Genomic DNA, 21,780 nt, shown 5'->3' on the forward strand with positions numbered 1-21,780 from the left:
AATTTTCAATGTTGGATTTTTCCATTTTGCAATTTTTGAATTTCTCAATTACATTTTACAATATTTCCTTACTTCGTTTTTGAATCAGTTTTTCAATTTTTAAGTTCCTCAATTTTTTATCTTTCGATTTTTCAATTTTTCCTTTCTTCAATTTTGCGATTTGCAATTTTTAATTTCCAGTTTCTCAATTTTTAATTGTTGATTTTTTATTTTTCGTTTCCTCAATTTTTCAAGTTCATGAATTTTATTTCTCATTTTCCCGATATTTTTAATTGTGATTTTGTCCATTTCATATTACAATTTTTTTATTTCTTTTGTTTTTTCAATGTTTCTTACGATTTCAAAATGTTTATTGAATTCTTCAAAATTTCAACCTATTTTTTTCATTCCTCGATTTTCTAATTTTTAAATTTTTCAATTTTTGCATTTCTTCGTAATTACCGGATTTTCCGATTTCTTTAATTTTCAATCTTTCGACTTTACAGTATTTTGTTCTTTCGATTTTCCGTTAGTTTATCGATTTTTAAATTTCTCAGTTTTTAATCTTTCGATTCTTCAATTTTTGGTCTCTTCAATTGTTCAAATTCTTGATTTCCAATTTTTATATTTTTCAGTTTTTATTTGAAACTTTCTTGTTTTTTTATTTTTGATTTTTCAATTTTTTTAATTTTTTTGATTTCAAGAGTTGAAAAATTGAAAAATTAAAAATCGAAAACCTAATAAATTATTGAAAAAATTGAAAAACCAAGAAACTGAAAAAAAAATTGCAAAATGGAAAAAGTGGAAAATCGAAAAATTGCAAATCGAAGACTGAAGAAACGAAAAATATTTAAAATGAACTAGAAAAATTACTAGTCAAAAATTGAAAAATCTAAAAATAGAAACCATGAAAAATAAAAAATTAAAAATTTAAAAAATCGAAAAAAAAATTCCAATTCACAAAAAAAAGAACATTGAAAAAGCGATAAAACTGAAAAAAAAAAAAAATTAAAAACAGAAACGAGTAATTGAAAATCGAAAAATTGAAGAAATGAAAAACTGAAAAATCTTTTCAATTTTTACATTTTTTTTAGTTTTAGTTAAACGTTGAAAATTCGACAAATTTTAAATCGAAAAATTGTAAAATTAAAAAAACGAAAAAATGAAACAATTGAGAATTAGAAAAATGTAAAATTGAAAAAACGAAAAACTAAAAACCTAAACTAAAAAAATCGAAAAGTTGAAAAGATAATAACAATAAAAAACGGAAACGAAAAATTGAAGAAATGAAAAACTGAAAAAGCTAAAAATTGAAGAATTGAAAGTTGAAAATTCGAAAAATTGGAAAATCTAAGAATTGAAGTAATAAGAAGAATAAAAAATTTAAAAATCACAAAAATTGAAAAACCAATGAAACGAAGAATTGAAAAACTCAAGAATTAGAAAAATATGAAACTGAAAAAACGAAAAATTAAGAAACCTAACAGTCGAAAAACCGAAAAATTGAAAAATCCAAAAATGATAAATATCTGTTTGAAAAAAAGAGAAATTGGCAAATCAGAACGTTGAAGAACCGAAAAATTGAAAAAATAAGTAAAATAAAAGGTTGAGACGGACAATTTAAGAATCGAAAAATTGAAGAAATAAAAAACTGAAGAAATGAAAAACTAGATAATTGAAAGTTGGAAACTCGAGAAATTTTAAAGCGAAAAATTGTAAAATCTAAAAATTGAAAAAATAAGAAAACTAAAAAATTGGAAAATCACAAATCAAAAACTAAAGAAACGAAAAACTGAAAAAATCAAGAATTAGAAGAAACTAAAACCGAAAAAACGAAAAATTAAAAAATCTGAAAGTCGAAAAAAATGAAAAAATAGAAAAATCAAAAAATTGATAAATTTCTGAGTGAAAAAACGAAAAATTGGAAAATCAGAACATTAAAAAACTGAAAAATTGAGAAAATAAGGAAAATAAAAAACTGAAACGAAAATTTTAAGAATCGAAAAAATGAAGATATGAAATACTGAAAAAGCTAAAAATTGAAAAATTAAAAGTTGAAAACTCGAGAAATCTTAAATCGAAAAATTGTAAAATCCAAAAATTGAAGAAACAAGAAAAAGGAAAAGTTGAAAAATCACCTATTGAAAAACTGATGAAAGGAAAATTTGAAAAAATCAAGAAAAAAAAAAAATTTAAATTGAAAAAACGAAAATTTAAAAAATCTGAAAGTTGAAAAATCGAATAATAGAAAACCGAAAAATTGAAAAATCCAAAAATTCAAAATTTCTGACTGAAGAAAAGATTAGAAAATCAGAACATTGAAAACCCAAAAAGTGAAAAAAATAAAGTAAATAAAAAACGAAACGAATAGTTGAAAATCGAAAAATTGAAGAAATGAAAAATTGAAAAATCGAAAAATTGAAAACTTGATAAATTTTAATCAAGAAAACAACATCGAAACTAAAAATTGGGAAATTAAGAAAAGTGTAAAAATGAACAATCGCAGATCGAAAAACTGAAATAAAATATTGAAAAAATTAAAATTGAACAAACTCAGATTGAAAAATTATAACATCTAAAAATAGAATACATAATTCAAAAATTGAAAAATTGGAAAATTAAACTTGCAAGCTCGGAAAATTGCAAATCGAAAAAGTGAATGCACAAAGAAAGATAAATTGATGAACTGAAAAACTCAAGTCAAAATGGCAAACAATTTTTATGATTTTTCAAAAAAACGGAATTTATTGAGCTGTACCTCAGGGCGACGAAAGTTCTGTCAAAATAACCTTCGATCAATTTTTTTTTGAAACGATTTGGTCTTCAAAGTTTATTGAACCAAAACCACAAAACATAAACACTTAAAAATCGTTTCAAGTACGAGTAACAATTATTACAATGGAAGGAATTCAACATGGTCTAAAACACACTGGAATTTGGATCAAAGTGGCGGCAAGATGTCACACAATGACTTTCTACTCTTAACCTTTAAGCACAATTTGAATAAATTTCAATATTTGAGGAAATCCAAACAGTAAACATTTTAAGGTGTTGTTTACCTTATTTTTTGTTCAAACCTGCAATTACTACTTTTTTGTTAAAATCAACGGTCGTCGCACTGAGGCATTAAGTTTTTTTTTAACTAACCTTGCTTATTTAACTTGATAAGGACGTTAACTTAGTAATACTACCATAATTATTAATTTAAACTTAAACTTCTACATGCAGATGCATTAATCGACGTCCAACATTTACAGAAAACTCAATTGAAGGTCAAATTTGCCGCACCACCAATTCGTCGCGTATCAACCCAAACAAAATTGATATATCGCCAACTTTGAGTCCATTCTCGCATACACCAGCCCTGTGTGTCAATAAATAAAACATGTTTGCGGCATACAACAATGTTTAATTCAATTTTTTTGTACCGACTCCACATAAGATAGATGAACGGCTCTAGCATTGTGCACTTTTTCATTTGATGACATTACGACCTAATTCAAAGCTGTATCATTCCGACTGTCCTTTTGATATCATTCCATTTCAGAAGACGAGTTCGTAAACAGCTCGGAAAGCAACAATGGGCTCTACCGGATATTTTATTAGTCTCGTGTCAACAATAATAACTTGACGTCTGATTTATTTTTCACTTCCTATCGACTTTTTTCGGAATTACTATGTGCAAAGTTGGCGAGGAAATGTCTTTATGGGATGGGATTGGTTGCAGTGGAGCCGGAAGAAAGTTTAAACTTTTAATATTTTAAGATTAGGAGGAAGCAAACGCGAAACTTGGACATTTAGGAAAAAAATTGTAGTAGTTAAGTACAAATATGAAACAGGGAAAACAAGGTTAAAAACGATAAATAAGTACATATAGCACAATTAAGGGAAGGAACGAATGGAAGAGGACTGCTAAACGAGTTATCCCCCAACTAAACTTAAAATGATAATAAATATATTATAATCCCCCAAAAGCCAGTTCGAAATAGGCGCTAGGGGCGAATCACTGGGCAAAGCGAATTTGTGTGTATTCGATATCCAGACAGTCAACCTCTGTTTTAACTTTGTTCATGCTTCAGTTCTCGTGTAAAATAATTTCAATATAAATTCACGTGATAACACGATACGGAAATTTACGTTCCAGTATTTGTTGTCCACTCTAGACGCCACCTGTACGGAGCCTTTTACCTTAATGGGAAATTTGCATTTACTGTATTAAATGTTCTCTGTTTATTCTATATTTTAATGACTAAATCAACATTGGGACGCAATTTGTAAGTTTTAAAATTTCCTAAACAAGTAAAGTAAAATAAAGATTTTTGGTTTCAAAAAGGTGAGGGTTTTTGAGTCTTATTTCAATCAGTTGTTTTGTACACTTTTGGAGACAGAAAATTCGAAATTCGCTCTTACTTTAGATATTGCTGCTATGGTTTTTGTGATACTCAAAAATAAGTAATTTGATAAAATTTGCACAAAAACTGGAACTTTTATTGGAGCAATTTTTTACATTCTTAAAGGCTTTTTTTCATTTCTGAGCCGAAACTAGAGAAGTATAGTTGTAGGATTTAATGCGCGCGGCGAACGGCTAATTTCATGTTCTCTCGACGTTTCATGATCTCTAGAATATGGAAAAAGAGGTCCCCCGTTTCGGTCTGTCGTCGTCTGTGTCAATATTTATTAGACACATAATCACCGACACTTCTAGATCGATTATTGTCAAATTCTATATGTATTTTAGGAACTTATCTAATTGTCCCACCCAGCAACGTGATGACGTGATCTCAAAATTTTGCATTGTAAAGGTTATTTAAATTTCATAATAAAAAATATGTTTATACTTGTGGTTAATGAATCCGTTTTAATTTTTGTCTAGATATTCAGATTTTTTTAAATTTTATGTTAGGAAGAAACAGAATTTTTGAGATTAGTAAAGTTAAATGTTAATTGATGTTTTCTTCGTTTCAATCCAATAATGTGTTAATGTAATTAAATAAAGAAAATAAAAAAAAGTATATCATGCCAGTCACAGTGTTAGAAAAAGTGTCTATAAAATGTTGTAATAAAACCTTCAGTGTTTTCAAAAAAATCTGCATGTTTAGGAAAAAACTCAAGGCTGATTCATAAATCACAAGTGGATGAGTATATTATTTTATAAAATTTCACATTGAAAAAAGAAAAATCGGAAAAACAGAATATTGAAAAACCGAAAAATTGAAAAAAGTAAAAAAAAATTAAAAACCGAAACGAAAAACTGCAAATTCACAAACTGAAGAAATGAAAAAAGAAAAATTTAGAAATTGAAAAATCAAAAATTGAAAGTTCATGAAATTGAAAATCGAAAAATTGCAAAATCTAAAAATTGAAAAAATAGAAAATGGGCAAACACACAATTATAACATGCAAACACTGAAAATCGAACTCCACCTCAAAATATTGCATTGTAAATGTTATTTAAATTTCATAAAATAATATATGTTTAGACTAATAATAATTTAACGAATTCGTCTTTATTTTTTAAAATCCCAGATATCTCTGAAAATCATTCAATTTCCTCAAAAATAAAACACCAGGGGTGCTTCTTCAAAATCCTTTTAAAAATAAAGCACCCGAAGCACCTGACATTTTTTAAACTTCTTCAAAAAAAAAAGCACTAAAGGCCCCCAAGATTCTTTATACATCTTCAAAAATAAAACACCAGTGTTCCTCGAGATCCCTTAAAATGTTTTTAAAAATAAAACACCAGAGAAGCCCCCGAGTTTCTTTAACCTTCTTCGAAAATAAGACACCAGAGGGCTCCAAGATTCTTTAAACTTCTTGAAAAATAAGCACCAGAGGCCCCCCAGAAACCTTTAAACTTCTTCAACAGTAAAATCCTAGAAATGTCTGAAAATCATTCAATTTCTTAAAATGTTATCAAAAATAAAACACCAGGAGTACCCGAGATTTTTTAAGCTACTTTAAAAATAAATCACTAGGGTTTCCTCAAAATTCTTTAAAATATTTTTAAAAATAAAGCACCCGAGGCGCCTTAGATTCTTTAAACTTCTTCAAAAAGAAAGTACTAAAGGCCCCCGAGATTCTTTAAATATTTTCAAAAATGCAACACCAGAGTTCCTCAACATCCTTTAAAATGTTTTTAAAAATAAAACACCAGCTGTGCCCGAGATTCTCTAAGATTCTTTAAAAATAAAGCACTACAGCTTCCTCGACATTCTTTAAAATCCTTTTAAAAATGAAGCACAAGAGGCCCCCGAGATTCTTTAAACTTCTTCGAAAATAAAACACCAGAGGCTCGAAGACTCTTTAAACTTCTTCAAAAATAAGCACAAGAGACCCCCGAGAATTTTTAAACTTCTTCAACAGTAAAACTTCAGAGATCTCAGAGAATCCTTAAATTTCTTCAAAAATAATACACCAGAGTTCCACGAGATTCCTTAAAATGTTTTCAAAAATAAAACACCAGGAGTGCCCGAGATTCTTTAAGCTTCTTTAAAAATAAAGCACTAGGGTTTCCTCGCGATTCTTTAAAATCCTTTTAAAAATAAAGCACCCGAAGCGCCTGAGATTCTTTAAACTGCTTCAAAGATAAAGCACTAAAGGCCTCCAAGATTCTCTAAGCATCTTCAAAAATAAAACACCAAAGTTCCTCAAGATCTCGTAAAATATTAAAAAAAATAAATCACCAAAGGTATCCGAGATCCTTTAAGTTTCTTCAAAAATATAGCACTAAAGGCCCCCAAATTCTTTAAACATCTTCAAAAATAAAACACCAGAGATCCTCAAGATTTCTTAAAGGGCGTTTAAAAAAACACCTGAGGTGCTCTAGATTCTTTAAGCTTCTTCAAAAATAAAGCACTAGAGCTTCCTCGAGATTCTTTAAAATGCTTTTAAAAATTAAGCACCAGAGCCCCCTGAGAGTCGTTAAACTTCTTCGAAAATAAAGCACCAGAAGGCCCCAAGATTCCTTAAACTTCTTCAAAAATAAGCACCAGAGGCCCCCGAGAATTTTTAAACTTCTTCAACAGTAAAGGCCCAGAGATATCTGAGAATCATTAAATTTCTTCAAAAATAAAACACTAGACTTCCTCGAGATTCCTTAAAATGTTTTCAAAAATACAACACCAGAGGTGCCCGAGATTCTCTAAGATTCTTTAAAAATAAAGCACTACAGCTTCCTCGACATTCTTTAAAATCCTTTTAAAAATGAAGCACAAGAGGCCCCCGAGATTCTTTAAACTTCTTCCAAAATAAAACACCAGAGGCTCGAAGACTCTTTAAACTTCTTCAAAAATAAGCACAAGAGACCCCCGAGAATCTTTAAACTTCTCCAACAGTAAAACTCCAGAGATCTCTGAGAATCATTAAATTTCTTCAAAAATAAAACACCAGAGTTCCACGAGATTCCTTAAAACGTTTTCAAAAATAAAACACCAGAAGTGAGCGAGATTCTTTAAGTTTCTTCAAAAATAAAGCACTACAGTTTCCTCGAGATTCTTTAAAATCCTTTTAAAAATAAAGCACCCGAAGCGCCTGAGATTCTTTAAACTTCTTCTACAATAAAGCACTAAAGGCCTCCGAGATTCTCTAAACATCTTCAAAAATAAAACACCAAAGTTCCTTAAGATCCCATAAAATGTTTAAAAAAATAAAACACCAGAGGTATCCGAGATTCTTTAAGTTTCTTCAAAAATAAAGCACTAAAGGCCCACGAGATTCTTTAAACATCTTCAAAAATAAAACACCAGAGATCCTCAAGATTTCTTAAAGGGCGTTTAAAAAAAACACTTGAGGTGCTCTAGATTCTTTAAGCTTCTTGAAAAATAAAGCACTAGGGCTTCCTCGAGATTCTTTAAAATGCTTTTAAAAATGAAGCACCAGAGCCCCCCGAGATTCGTTAAACTTCTTCGAAAATAAAACACCAGAAGGCCCCAAGATTCCTTAAACTTCTTCAAAAATAAGCACCAGAGCCCCGGAGAATCTTTAAACTTCTTCGACAGTAAAAGCCCAGAGATCTCTGAGAATCATTAAATTTCTTCAAAAATAAAACACCGGAGTTCCATGAGATTCCATAAAATGTTTTCAAAAATAAAACACCAGGAGTGCCCGAGATTCTTTAAGTTTCTTCAAAAATAAAGCACTAGGATATCCTCGAGATTCTTTAAAATCCTTTTAAAAATAAAGCACCCGAAGCGCCTGAGATTCTTTAAACTTCTTCAACAGTAAAAGCCCAGAGATCTCTGAGAATCATTAAATTTCTTCAAAAATAAAACACTAGAGTTCCTCGAGATTCCTTAAAATGTTCTCAAAAATAAAACACCAGGAGTGCCCGAGATTCTTTAAGCTTCTTCAAAAATAAAGCACTAGAGTTTCCTCGAGAATCTTTAAAATCTTTTTAAAAATAAAGCACCCGAAGCGCCTGAGATTCTTTAAACTTCTTCAAAAATAAAGCACTAAAGGCCTCCGAGATTCTCTAAACATCTTCAAAAATAAAACACCAAAGTTCCTCAAGATCCCGTAAAATGTTTAAAAAAATAAAACACTAGAGGTATCCGAGATTCTTTAAGCTTCTTCAAAAATAAAGCACTAAAGGCCCACGAGATTCTTTAAACATTTTCAAAAATAAAACACCAGGGTTCCTCAAGATTTCTTAAACGGCGTTTAAAAAAACACCTGAGGTGCTATAGATTCTTTAAGCTTCTTCAAAAATAAAGCACTAGGGCTTCCTCGAGATTCTTTAAAATCACCTTTTAAAAATTAAGCACCAGAGCCCCCTGAGATTCGTTAAACTTCTTCGAAAATAAAACACCAGAAGGCCCCAAGACTCCTTAAACTTCTTCAAAAATAAGCACCAGAGATCCGAGAATCTTTAAACTTCTTCAACAGTAAAAGCCCAGATAATATCTCTGAGAATAATTAAATTTCTTCAAAAATAAAACACTAGAATTCCTCGAGATTCCTTAAAATATTTTCAAAAATAAAACACCAGGAGTGCCCGAGATTCTTTAAGCTTCTTCAAAAATAAAGTACCCGAAGCGCCTGAGATTCTTTAAACTTCTTCAAGAATAAAGCACTAAAGGGCTCCGAGATTCTTTAAACATCTTCAAAAATAAAACACCAAAGTTGTTCAACATCCCGTAAAATGTTTAAAAAAATAAAACACCAGAGTTATCCGAGATTCTTTAAGCTTCTTCAAAAATAAACCACTAAGGCCCCCGAGATTCTTTAAACATCTTCAAAAATAAAACACCAGAAATCCTCAAGGTGTCTTAAAGAGTTTGAAAAAAACACCTGAGGTGCTCTAGATTCTTTAAGCCTCTTCAAAAATAAAACACTAGGGCTTCCTCGAGATTCTTTAAAATGCTTTTAAAAATGAAGCACCAGAGCCCCCCGAGATTCGTTAAACTTCTTCGAAAATAAAACACCAGAAGGCCCCAAGATTCCTTAAACTTCTTCAAAAATAAGCACCAGAGCCCCGGAGAATCTTTAAACTTCTTCGACAGTAAAAGCCCAGAGATCTCTGAGAATCATTAAATTTCTTCAAAAATAAAACACCGGAGTTCCATGAGATTCCATAAAATGTTTTCAAAAATAAAACACCAGGAGTGCCCGAGATTCTTTAAGTTTCTTCAAAAATAAAGCACTAGGATATCCTCGAGATTCTTTAAAATCCTTTTAAAAATAAAGCACCCGAAGCGCCTGAGATTCTTTAAACTTCTTCAAAAATAAAGCACTAAAGGCCTCCGAGATTCTCTAAACATCTTCAAAAATAAAACACCAAAGTTCCTCAAGATCCCGTAAAATGTTTAAAAAAATAAAACACTAGAGGTATCCGAGATTCTTTAAGCTTCTTCAACAATAAAGCATTAAAGGCCCACGAGATTCTTTAAACATTTTCAAAAATAAAACACCAGGAGTGCCCGAGATTCTTTAAGCTTCTTCAAAAATAAAGCACTAGAGTTTCCTCGAGAATCTTTAAAATCTTTTTAAAAATAAAGCACCCGAAGCGCCTGAGATTCTTTAAACTTCTTCAAAAATAAAGCACTAAAGGCCTCCGAGATTCTCTAAACATCTTCAAAAATAAAACACCAAAGTTCCTCAAGATCCCGTAAAATGTTTAAAAAAATAAAACACTAGAGGTATCCGAGATTCTTTAAGCTTCTTCAAAAATAAAGCACTAAAGGCCCACGAGATTCTTTAAACATTTTCAAAAATAAAACACCAGGGTTCCTCAAGATTTCTTAAACGGCGTTTAAAAAAACACCTGAGGTGCTATAGATTCTTTAAGCTTCTTCAAAAATAAAGCACTAGGGCTTCCTCGAGATTCTTTAAAATCACCTTTTAAAAATTAAGCACCAGAGCCCCCTGAGATTCGTTAAACTTCTTCGAAAATAAAACACCAGAAGGCCCCAAGACTCCTTAAACTTCTTCAAAAATAAGCACCAGAGATCCGAGAATCTTTAAACTTCTTCAACAGTAAAAGCCCAGATATCTCTGAGAATAATTAAATTTCTTCAAAAATAAAACACTAGAATTCCTCGAGATTCCTTAAAATATTTTCAAAAATAAAACACCAGGAGTGCCCGAGATTCTTTAAGCTTCTTCACAAATAAAGTACCCGAAGCGCCTGAGATTCTTTAAACTTCTTCAAGAATAAAGCACTAAAGGGCTCCGAGATTCTTTAAACATCTTCAAAAATAAAACACCAAAGTTGTTCAACATCCCGTAAAATGTTTAAAAAAATAAAACACCAGAGTTATCCGAGATTCTTTAAGCTTCTTCAAAAATAAACCACTAAGGCCCCCGAGATTCTTTAAACATCTTCAAAAATAAAACACCAGAAATCCTCAAGGTGTCTTAAAGTGTTTGAAAAAAACACCTGAGGTGCTCTAGATTCTTTAAGCCTCTTCAAAAATAAAACACTAGAGCTTCCTCGAGATTCTTTAAAATGCTTTTAAAAATTAAGCACTAGAGCCCCACGAGATTCGTTAAACTTCTTCGAAAATAAAACACCAGAAGGCCCCAAGATTCCTTAAACTTCTTCAAAAATAAGCACCAGAGCCCCGGAGAATCTTTAAACTTCTTCAACAGTAAAAGCCCAGAGATCTCTGAGAATCATTAAATTTCTTCAAAAATAAAACACTAGAATTCCTCGAGATTCTTTAAAATGTTTTCAAAAATAAAACATCAGGAGTGTCCGAGATTCTTTAAACTTCTTCAAAAATAAAGCACCCGAAGCGCCTGAGATTCTTTAAACTTCTTCAAAAATAACGCACTAAAAGGCTCCGAGATTCTTTAAACATCTTCAAAAATAAAACACTAAAGTTCCTCAAGATCCCGTAAAATGCGTAAAAAAATAAAACACCAGAGTTATCCGAGATTCTTTAAGCTTCTTCAAAAATAAAGCACTAAGGCCCCCGAGATACTTTAAACATCTTCAAAAATAAAACACCAGAAATCCTCAAGATGTCTTAAAGTGTAAAAAAAAACACCTGAGGTGCTCTAGATTCTTTAAGCTTCTTCAAAAATAAAGCATTAGAGCTTCCTCGAGATTCTTTAAAATGCTTTTAAAAATTAAGCACCAGAGCCCCACGAGATTCGTTAAACTTCTTCGAAAATAAAACACCAGAAGGCCCCAAGATTCCTTAAACTTCTTCAAAAATAAGCACCAGAGCCCCGGAGAATCTTTAAACTTCTTCAACAGTAAAAGCCCAGAGATCTCTGAGAATCATTAAATTTCTTCATAAATAAAACACTAGAATTCCTCGAGATTCCTTAAAATGTTTTAAAAAATACAACACCAGGAGTGCCCGAGATTCTTTAAGCTTCTTCAAAAATAAAGCACCAGAAGCGCCTGCGATTCTTTGAACTTCTTCAAAAATAAAGCACTAAAAGGCTCCGAGATTCTTTAAACATCTTCAAAAATAAAACACCAGAGATTGTCAAGATCTCTTAAAGTGTTAAAAAAAAAACACCTGAGGTGCTCTAGATTCTTTAAGCTTCTTAAAAAATAAAGCACTAGGGCTTCCTCGAGATTCTTTAAAATGCTTTTAAAAATTAAGCACCAGAGCCCCACGAGATTCGGTAAACTTCTTCGAAAATAAAACACCAGAAGGCCCCAAGATTCCTTAAACTTCTTCAAAAATAAGCACCAGAGCCCCGGAGAATCTTTAAACTTCTTCAACAGTAAAAGCCCAGAGATCTCTGAGAATCATTAAATTTCTTCAAAAATAAAACACTAGAATTCCTCGAGATTCCTAAAATGTTTTTAAAAATAAAACACCAGGTGCTCGAGATTCTTTAAGCTTCTTCAAAAATAAAGCACTAGATCTTCCTCGAGATTCTTAAAAATGCTTTTAAAAATGAAGCACCAGAGGCCTCCGAGATTTTTTAAACTACCTCGAAAATAAAATACCAAAGGATACTAAGATTCTTTAAACTTCTTCAAAAATAAGCACCGGATGCTCCCGAGAATCTGTAAATTTCTTCAATAGTGAAATCCTAGAAACCTCTGAGAATCATTCAATTTCTGAAAAAATGACACCAGAGTTTGTTGAGATACCTTAAAATGTTTTCAAAAATAAAATACGAGGGGTGTCTGAGATTCTTTAAGCTTCTTCAATAATAAATCACTAGGGTTTCCTCGAGATTCTCTAAAATCCATTTAAAAATGAAGAATCAGAGGTCTCGGAGATTCTAAAAACTTCTTTGAATATAAAACACGAAAGGTCCTCAAGATTCTTTAACCTTCTTCAAAATTAAGCACCAAAGACCACGAGAATATTTAAACTTCTTCGAAAATAAAACACCAGAGGGCTCTAAGATTCTTTAAACTTCTTCAAATATAAGCACCAGAGACCCCCGAGAATCTTTAAACTTATTCAACATTAAAACCCCAGAGATTTCTGAAAATCATTAAATTTCTTCAAAAATAATCCCAAAGTTCTTCCAGATTCCTTAAAATATTTTTAAAAATAAAACACTAGAGATTCTTTAAGCTTCTTCAAAAATAAAGCACTAGGGTTTCCTCGAGATTCTATAAAATCCTTTTAAAAATAAAGCACACGAAGCGCCCGAGATTCCTTAAACTTCTTCAAAAATAAAGCACTAAAGAGCTCCGCGATTCTTTAAACATCTTCAAAAATAAAACACCAAAGTTCATCAAGATCCCTTAAAATGTTTTTAAAAATAAAACACCAGGTGCTCGAGATTCTTAAAAATGCTTTTAAAAATGAAGCACCAGAGGCCTCCGAGATTTTTTAAACTACTTCGAAAATAAAACACCAGAGGGCCCTAAGATTCTTTAAACTTCTTCAAAAATAAGCACCAGAGACTCCCGAGAATCTGTAAACTTCTTTAATAGTGAAATCCCAGAAACCTCTGATAATCATTCAATTTCTGAAAAAATGACATCAGAGTTTATCGAGATTCCTTAAAATGTTTTCAAAAATAAAATATCAGAGGTGCCCGAGTTTCTTTAAGCTTCTTCAAAAATAAATCACTAGGGCTTCCTTGAGATTCTTCAAAATCTTTTTAAAAATAAAGCACCCGCAGCGCCTGATATACTTTAAACTTCTTCAAAAATAAAGCACTAAAGGCCCCCGAGATTCTTTCTCTTAAGATTATAAAAAATAATACATCAGAATTCCTCAAGATTACTTAAAATGTTTTTAAAATAAAACACCAGAGGTGCCCGAGATTTTTTAGGCTTCTTCAAAAATAAAGCACTATGGCTTCCTCGAGAGTCTTTAAAATGCTTTTAAAAATGAAGCACCAGAGACCTCCGAGATTTTTTAAACTACTTCAAAAATAAAACGCCAGAAGGCGTTAAGATTCTTTAAACTCGTCAAAAATAATCACCAGAGGCTCTCGAGAATCTGTAAACTTCTTCAATAGTGAAATCCCAGAAATCTCTGAGAATCATTCAATTTCTTCATAAATGACACCAGAGTTCCTCGAGATTTCTTAAAATGTTTTCAAAAATAAAATACCAGAGGTCCCCGAGATTCTCTAAGCTTTTTCAAAAATAAATTACTAGGTTTCCTCGAGATTCTTTGAAATCCTCTTAAAAATAAAGCACCCGTAGCGCCTGAGATACTTTAAACTTCTTCAAAAATAAAGCACTAAAGACCCCCGAGATTCTTTAAACATGTTCTAAAATAAAACACCAGAGTTCCTCAAGATCCTTAAAAATGTTTTCAAAAATAAAACACCAGAGTTCCTCAAGATCCTTAAAAATGTTTTCAAAAATAAAACACCAGAGGTGCCTGAGATTCTTTAAGCTTCTTCAAAAATAAAGCACTAGGGGTTCCTCGAGATTCTCTAAAATCCTTTTAAAAATGAAGAATCAGAGGTCTCGGAGATTCTAAAAACTTCTTTGAAAATAAAACACCAAAGGGTCTCAAGATTCTTTAACCTTCTTCAAAATTAAGCACCAAAGATCACGAGAATATTTAAACTTCTTCGAAAATAAAACACCAGAGGGCTCTAAGATTCTTTAAACTTTTTCAACAGTAAACCCGAGAGATTTTTGAGAATCATTAAATTTCTTCAAAAATAAAACATCAGAGTTCCTCGAGGTTCCTTAAAATGTTTACAAAAGTAAAACACCAGGGGAGCCCGAGATTCTTTAAACTTCTTCAAAAATAAAGCACTAAAGGCCTCTGAGAATCTTTAAAGATCTTCAAAAATAAAACACCAGAGTTGCTCAAGATCGCTAAAAATTTTCTTTAAAAATAAAACGCCCAAGATTTTTTAAGCTTTTTCAAAAATAAAGCACTAAGGCTTTCTCGACATTCTTTAAGATCCTTTTAAAAATGAAGCACCAGAGTCCCTCAGGATTCTATAACGTTCTTCGAAAATAGAACACCAGATACTACTACTATACTTAAAACTCCTCCAGATTTAAGGCTATAGGTGTTTAAGCAGGCTATTTTTCAATAAAAGATAATTCAATAAGACAATCGAAAATTTCCTAGGTGTTAAGAAAAATCAGAATTTTTGAGATTAATAAACTTAAACTTTAATTTAAGTTTCCTTAATTTCATAATAAAAAATATAGTAATACCAGTCACAATGTGAGAAAAAAACGTGTCTGTTAAATGTTGTAATAAAATTTTGATTGTTTTTTACAAAAATTCAAGGCGCATTCATAAACTAAAAGTACACGAATATATTATTTTTTATCAGACAAAATTTAGTGCTGTCGTCAACAAATTTTTAGTGGGGATGGTTAAACCAAGTTTGATTACGTTTACCATCTACACTAAATTGCCAAACTACATTTAAAATTTTATAAAAAATGGCTCGACTCGGACGACGGACAGACGACGGAAACGGAGCAGCTACTTTCAGAGTGTAGGAGTAATCAAACGTCGAAAAAACATGAAAATAGTTATTTGCCGGAATTCTATACTACATTTTTTGTGAATATAAAAAATTGCTAGTCTTTTGTGTTCCTAAACAACAAATATTTTAAAGGTCAATTGAATGATCTTTAAAAAATCTAGCCAATCTAATTTTCAGGTTCACATTTTGTAAGTAAATTTGGTAAAAATTTTCACAAACGGAATTTTTCCAGTTCGATATGGACAAAATATGAATATTAAACGCGTTAACATTAAAAAGTTAAAATTTTTCGAGACTAATTGTACATTTATTATAGACGAACTTATCAAACGAAAGTGCTTTCTCTCTGCATTGTTACACCTATTAACGCATAATTGTTATTTAAAGATTATGAAAGTGGACAAATGCATATGAGCAGAATCGATGGATGCGAAATGTCTACCAATTTAATATTATGCAATTAGTTTCTTATTAAATGACAGTCGGTAGATTAATTATATTGTGACCTCGATTTAACCGTAGGTCCTTTTATTATAATGCGATTTCAAAGATCAGATACCATCGATATCACATAGTAGATCTGAATTTAGAACAATTTCACCATGAACAAATCGGCGTGTCGATGAACAATTTTTAGTTTCACGAATTAAAACTCCGTATGTTCTAATTTCTGGCTAGAACAATGTACACGACACGCTTAAAACTATACCCGAGAAAAAATTTAATTACTGAAAAGGTCAACATTCCATAAACCGCAGCTATTCTGTTTTAAACATCGTGTGGCAACCACAATAAATAAAATCGTCACGACTAAACCACTTTATCCAAACGAAATAACCCTAAATGCAGAAAGGAAATTATATGTGAGTCCAAATCCCGAAATTCCACTCTGGTTGCCAGATCCAGATAACCATCAAACGTTGCAACCTCAATTTCCTCAAAGCAGGTTCCTCAATAATGCGAAACAATATCAGATGTTATTAGACAAAATTTCAACCACGAATGAAAGTGATCCAGCCGGTGATATACAAGTTAGACCAGACAAGGTCGACTCTTGCGTTTGGTAATACTCCAGTTTGGACGGGCCTAACTATATAAAAACCCGAAAAGAAATTTACCGCAGCATTCAGTTCGACCACCATGGCATTCAAGGTACACGCAAAATCCGCTTCCAATCAAACAAATCCGAATAATTTTTCCATTTCAGTTCGTAGTCTTCGCTGCCCTCGTCGCCGCCGCCCGTGCCGGCCTTATCGGCGCCCCTGTGGGTTACGCCGCCCCGGTTGCCCATGCCGCCTACGCCGCTCCCATCGCCCATGCCGCCTACGCCGCCCCAATCGCCCATGCCGCCTATGCCGCCCCAGTCGCCCATGCCGCCTACGCCGCCCCTGTCGCCGCCGTCGCCAAGACCGTTGTCGCTGACGAGTACGACCCCCATCCACAGTACCAATACGGATACGACATCCAGGACGGTTTGACCGGAGACTCCAAGAGCCAGCATGAAGTACGTGATGGAGATGTTGTCCAAGGTAGCTACTCTCTGGTGGACCCTGATGGTACCCGTCGTACCGTCGAATACAGCGCTGATCCCGTCAACGGATTCAACGCCGTCGTCCACAAGGAACCCCTCGTAGCCAAAGCTGTGGTAGCCGCCCCCGCTGTCGCCAAAGTAGCCGCCCCCTTGGCCTACGCCGCCCCCATCGCCAAATACATACATTAGGGGAAACTAGACTTGACTTAATTTTTAACTGTACATAATTCATTTACAATAAGATAAATTAAAAAATAACAGGTATTTTTTTTATATAACTTAGTAAATTCAAGACGAAATTTCCACGGAAAGAGATTTCCACTTCGGAGAATTCCGCACACCCAGAACTATTATAAGAGAATTATTATCCGGTGAATATTTCCGGGATACAACGAACTGAAAAATAATACGATTTTGTATTTTGTGTGTAGCCTAATTTGAGCGGTATTTAAAACCTATTGTGCCAGGAAAACAGTGTTCAGTAGCCCGTGGAACGTAAAACCTCAACAATTTTCTGATTAAATTGTTTTAATTGATTGTTAATTACAACTGAAATTATGATCTAATTTTTCCTGAAACATTTGTTGTTTTAATTAAAACTGATTTTCTACATCAGCGAACTGGAACCCAGTGACGTGTAGGTTTTGTTGAACTTTCATAAAACACACATCCAAAGCACATAATCAACAATTAAGCGTATTTAAACAAGATATTTAAATAAATAAAATACCTTATTATGAACTTATTATATGGTTTGTGTATTCAATTGAAAAACGCAGAATGGTACCACCTAACCTCACTTTTTCGTTTATTAAAATTAACTCTATGATAAAATAAAATATATGCGACAAACTAGAGGAACCTAACGTGAAAATAAGAAACAAAGAAAAGAAACGTCCAAAAATGTATAGTTCTCAAAATCACAGGATGTTTAGTAATAATTTGTTTTAACAATTATTATCAAAAGTTTAATTTTTACTAAATTGTACTGCTGTAAAAATTTCTGTACATTCTTGGGTGCAGGTCAATTATATGTCTTCTTTCTTCTTATTTTCATGTCAAGAAGACGTTCTTCAAGTTTTGCGTACATATTACAGGAATCAAGTTTTTAAGAGAAATCTGGCGATATTTTAATTAGCCGAAATTGGTTGTTTTATAAAACAAGAAATGCGAAATTTTACAATGTAAAAATGCGCTAAAGTATCTGAGGTCTTGCTAAACAAAAGACACTTGTACATCCCTGAGACAAATAAAATTTAAACCAATGCTATGAAACGAATTTAAATTAAAAAATTATTTGTAACATAAAAGGAAATATAGTAAATTTAGTAAAAAAAAGAGTGCATCGACCCAGGAACGCACGGTTGGAGTTTTAACTCTGCGTTGTCAATTTATATAAATTAAGCACGTATACGCGGCGAAGTCATTAATTTTCTCTTAAAAAATAATAAAAACCGAAAATATGTTGCATTTGTATTTTTTGACAAAATGACAATTAATGATGATGATTGGGTTAATTAAAAATATTCATGTATTGTCAATTGTTCTTTATTATAAAATATACTTTTTTTATTTAAGTTTATCAATTAGAAATGTCATAATTAATTATCAAAAAAATAAAGTACAATGTGTAATTTAGCAACTAACGTAACAAGTAAATATTTACAAATTCTAGAGCAGTATTTATAATTTATTCGATTTAAAATACAAATTACTGTGCAATCGTAGCGTTATCGCCTTGGGTATCTTTATTCTTATCATTTAATACAGTGACCTTGACACCGACACCGACACCGACACCGAACTCGACATTCTACTCCGGCGCGCGTTGTATACGTGTTCTATAATACGAAAAGAAATGTGTTACAACTCCAAAATATTTAACCCTCTGGATAGAGCTTTCAAAATAATTACCTGTAAGGTTAAAAATTGCCATATTTTATTTTGGCGATTCGTTGCCTAAAACGACAAAATAATTCGGAAAAGCCAGCCAGTTGATGGACCCAAACTGGTTGAAGTTCCCCAAGAAGCGAATCCGAAAATAACCTTTACAAATTGAAATCAACACAAAAATCTTTTTGGACAATTTTCGAAAGTGCTCGAAAAAAGTGAAAAATTTCACACAACTTTGAATATAAAAAAGTTTCAAGACAATAATTTTTTTATTATTAACTATTTAAATTAGAGTATTGCATTGTTAAAAAAAAAATTTGAATGGTTGTTTTGGGTATTGAAAAATTGAGCTTATAGCAAAGTTGCTTAAAAATATACAAAAAATTATCTCCTCGAGTTAATTCCAAAACCACAATTGTCATATTACATCTTGGAGATCTGGAAAATGGGTTTTAATTTTCGAAGAAATAGTATCGGAAATGACTTCTCCTAATCAAAATTAGGAAGACAAAGCCTTTGGCTAATTTTCAAAAGTGCTCGGAAAAAGGCCAAAGACTGAAAAATTGAGCTAAAAATCCACAAAAAAATCTGAAATCTAAATTTCCAGGAGATAATTCAAAAACATAAGCTGTTGATAGACACACTCTAAATAATTCCAAATTTTCTGTATCAAAATCAAAAATGTCCTCAAAAATGACTTCTGCAATTTTAAATTGACAGGACGCCTTTAGTTAATTTTCGAAAGTGCTCTGGAAAAGTCAAGAATTTCAAAGAAGAGTTGCCGAAAAATTGAGCTTTTGGTCTGAAAATCCATAAAAAATTATTGGGCACAGTTGATTCGAAAAACAGCCTGCTGATGGTCTCAGTCCAAGATTTTCGAAATTTTCCATTTCAAAGTAAAATTCAAAATCTTCCAAAAATTGCAAATTGCCATATTATTTCATTTTGATGACTTTGGAAAACCGGTTGGAGTTTTCGAAGAAACGAAGCCGAAAATAAACTTTGAAAGTTGAAATCGACGGAAAAATCGCTTTGTATAATTTTCGATAATGTAGGGAAGGTCAAATGGTGGGGAGTATTGAAAAATTGAAAAAATATTCCACAAAAAATTCTGAGTTATAAATCTTAACGAATTAAATCCTAAAACATAAGACCCAGACCAACTAATTCGAAACTTTTGGCTTCAAATTTATAAAATATCCCAAAAATTGTTCTTTGAAAATGAGTTTTATAAATTGAAATTAACAAGAAAATGTCAACAGTTTGGCAAAGTTGCTTAAAAATCCACAAAAATATAGCGTGCTGATGATTTCAGATCAAAATTCTAGAAGCCAAATTTTTAAAATATTTCAAAAATTGTTGTGTTTCATCTTGGTGATTTTAGAAAAGTGGTTGGAATTTTGGAAGAAATGTTGTCGAAAATGAGTTTTGCAAGTTTAAATTAACAAGAAAATGTCTTTGTACACTTTTGGAAATTATTCGGAAAAAAGGTCTACATTTTCGAAATAGAGGTTATTGAAAAATTGAATTTTTGCAAAAATTGTCTAAAAATCCACAAAAAATTCTGGGAAAGAAATATAGAGGAGCTGATTTGAGAAACATGGCTTGCTGACTGTTGTGGTCCAACATTCTCGAAATTTTCGGTTTCACAGTAAAATTTTTAAAATACCCCAAAAATAGACATATTTCATTTTGATGATTCTGGAAAAGTGGCTAGAATTTTCGAAAAAAAAAAATTAACAACAAAATCTTTTTGGCCAATTTTCGAAAATGGCCGGAAAAAGGTGGAAAATGCCATACTTATAACAGAACATTTTTTTGGGTATTGAGTAATTGAGCTTTGGACAATTTCCCAAAAATTCACTAAAATTCGGGGATGTAAATCTCGACAAGTTCGTTGTAAAAATGGAAAATGTTTAAATGTTATTGAAACTAAGTTTCATGAGTTGAAATTAACAAGAAAATGTCTTTAGATAGTTTTCTCAAGAAAGTACTCAGAAAAAGTTGAAAATTTCATAATAGAATAATTTTTTGGGAATTGAAAAATTGAGCTTTTGACAAAGTTGTCTGAAAAGCTACACAATAAGAAGAAACGAAGCCGAACATAACTTCTGGAGCTTGAAATCAGCAGAAAATTCTTTTTGGGTAATTTTCGAAAGTGCTCTGAGAAAGGTCAAAAATTTCAAAAATATGTTATTGAAAATTTGAGTTTTTGAGAAAGTTGTTTAAAAATACATAAAAAATTCTGAGATATAAATCTGGACGGGTTAACTCGAAAAATGTAGCCCGTTAACAGACTTGGACCAAAATTAGGAAAATTTTCCGGTCCAAAATTAAAATTTTTAAAATATGTTTGTCCCAAAAATTGTCATATTTCGTTTAGGTGGTTATAGAAAAAGTGCTCATAATTTTCATAGACATACAGCTGAAAATTAGTTCTGTAAGTTGAAATCAATAGAAAAATCTCTTTGACTAATTTTTGAAACAGCTCTAAAAAGGCCAAAAATTTCAAATTGAAAATAAAAATACAAAAAATTCTAGGATATAAATCTCGACGAGCTAACTCGAAAATATAACCCTTTGGTGGACCCAGATCAAGATTTTCAAAATTTTCGTTTTCAAAATCAAATTTTTAAAATATTCCAAAAATTGTTGGTGATCGTTGAAAAGTGATTGGAATTTTCGAAAAAATGTTGTTGAAAATGAGTTTTCCAAGTTGAAATTAACAAGCAAATACCTTTATTTCATTTTCGAAAGTGCCCGGAAAAAGGTCAACAATTTCAAAATGGGGGGTGTTGAAAAATTTAGCTTTTGTCAAAGTTGCCTGAATATACACAAAAAAACTGGAACATAGATATCGACGAGCTGATTAGTGAAACATACCAAGATTCTTGAAATTTTTGGTTACAAAGTCAAAATTTTAAAGTATCCCAAAAATGGACATATTTCATTGAAAAATTGAGTTTAAAAATATTTGGGATATAAATCTAGACGAGTTAATGCTAAACACTTAAGCTATTGATAGACCCAGA

General features: G+C 31.6%; 2 protein-coding genes across 10 annotated transcripts in view; one reads left to right on the forward strand and one right to left on the reverse strand.

Annotated features, from left to right (window-relative positions):
* LOC135128588 (disks large 1 tumor suppressor protein) overlaps positions 1-21,780 on the reverse strand; it is a 1,417,771-nt gene that overhangs the window by 578,986 nt on the left and 817,005 nt on the right. The window lies entirely within an intron of this gene.
* On the forward strand, positions 16,449-17,113 carry LOC135128598 (larval cuticle protein A3A-like). Its single transcript, XM_064055508.1, has 2 exons — positions 16,449-16,476; positions 16,532-17,113. The coding sequence occupies exons 1-2, from the start codon at positions 16,465-16,467 to the stop codon at positions 17,042-17,044; spliced, it is 525 nt and encodes a 174-aa protein (XP_063911578.1). The 5' UTR covers positions 16,449-16,464; the 3' UTR covers positions 17,045-17,113.

This window comes from Zophobas morio, unplaced genomic scaffold, assembly GCF_036711695.1.
Source record: "Zophobas morio isolate AGI-343-1 ecotype UQ-CSIRO unplaced genomic scaffold, CSIRO_AGI_Zmor_V1 ptg000014l, whole genome shotgun sequence".
NCBI lineage: Eukaryota > Metazoa > Arthropoda > Insecta > Coleoptera > Tenebrionidae > Zophobas > Zophobas morio.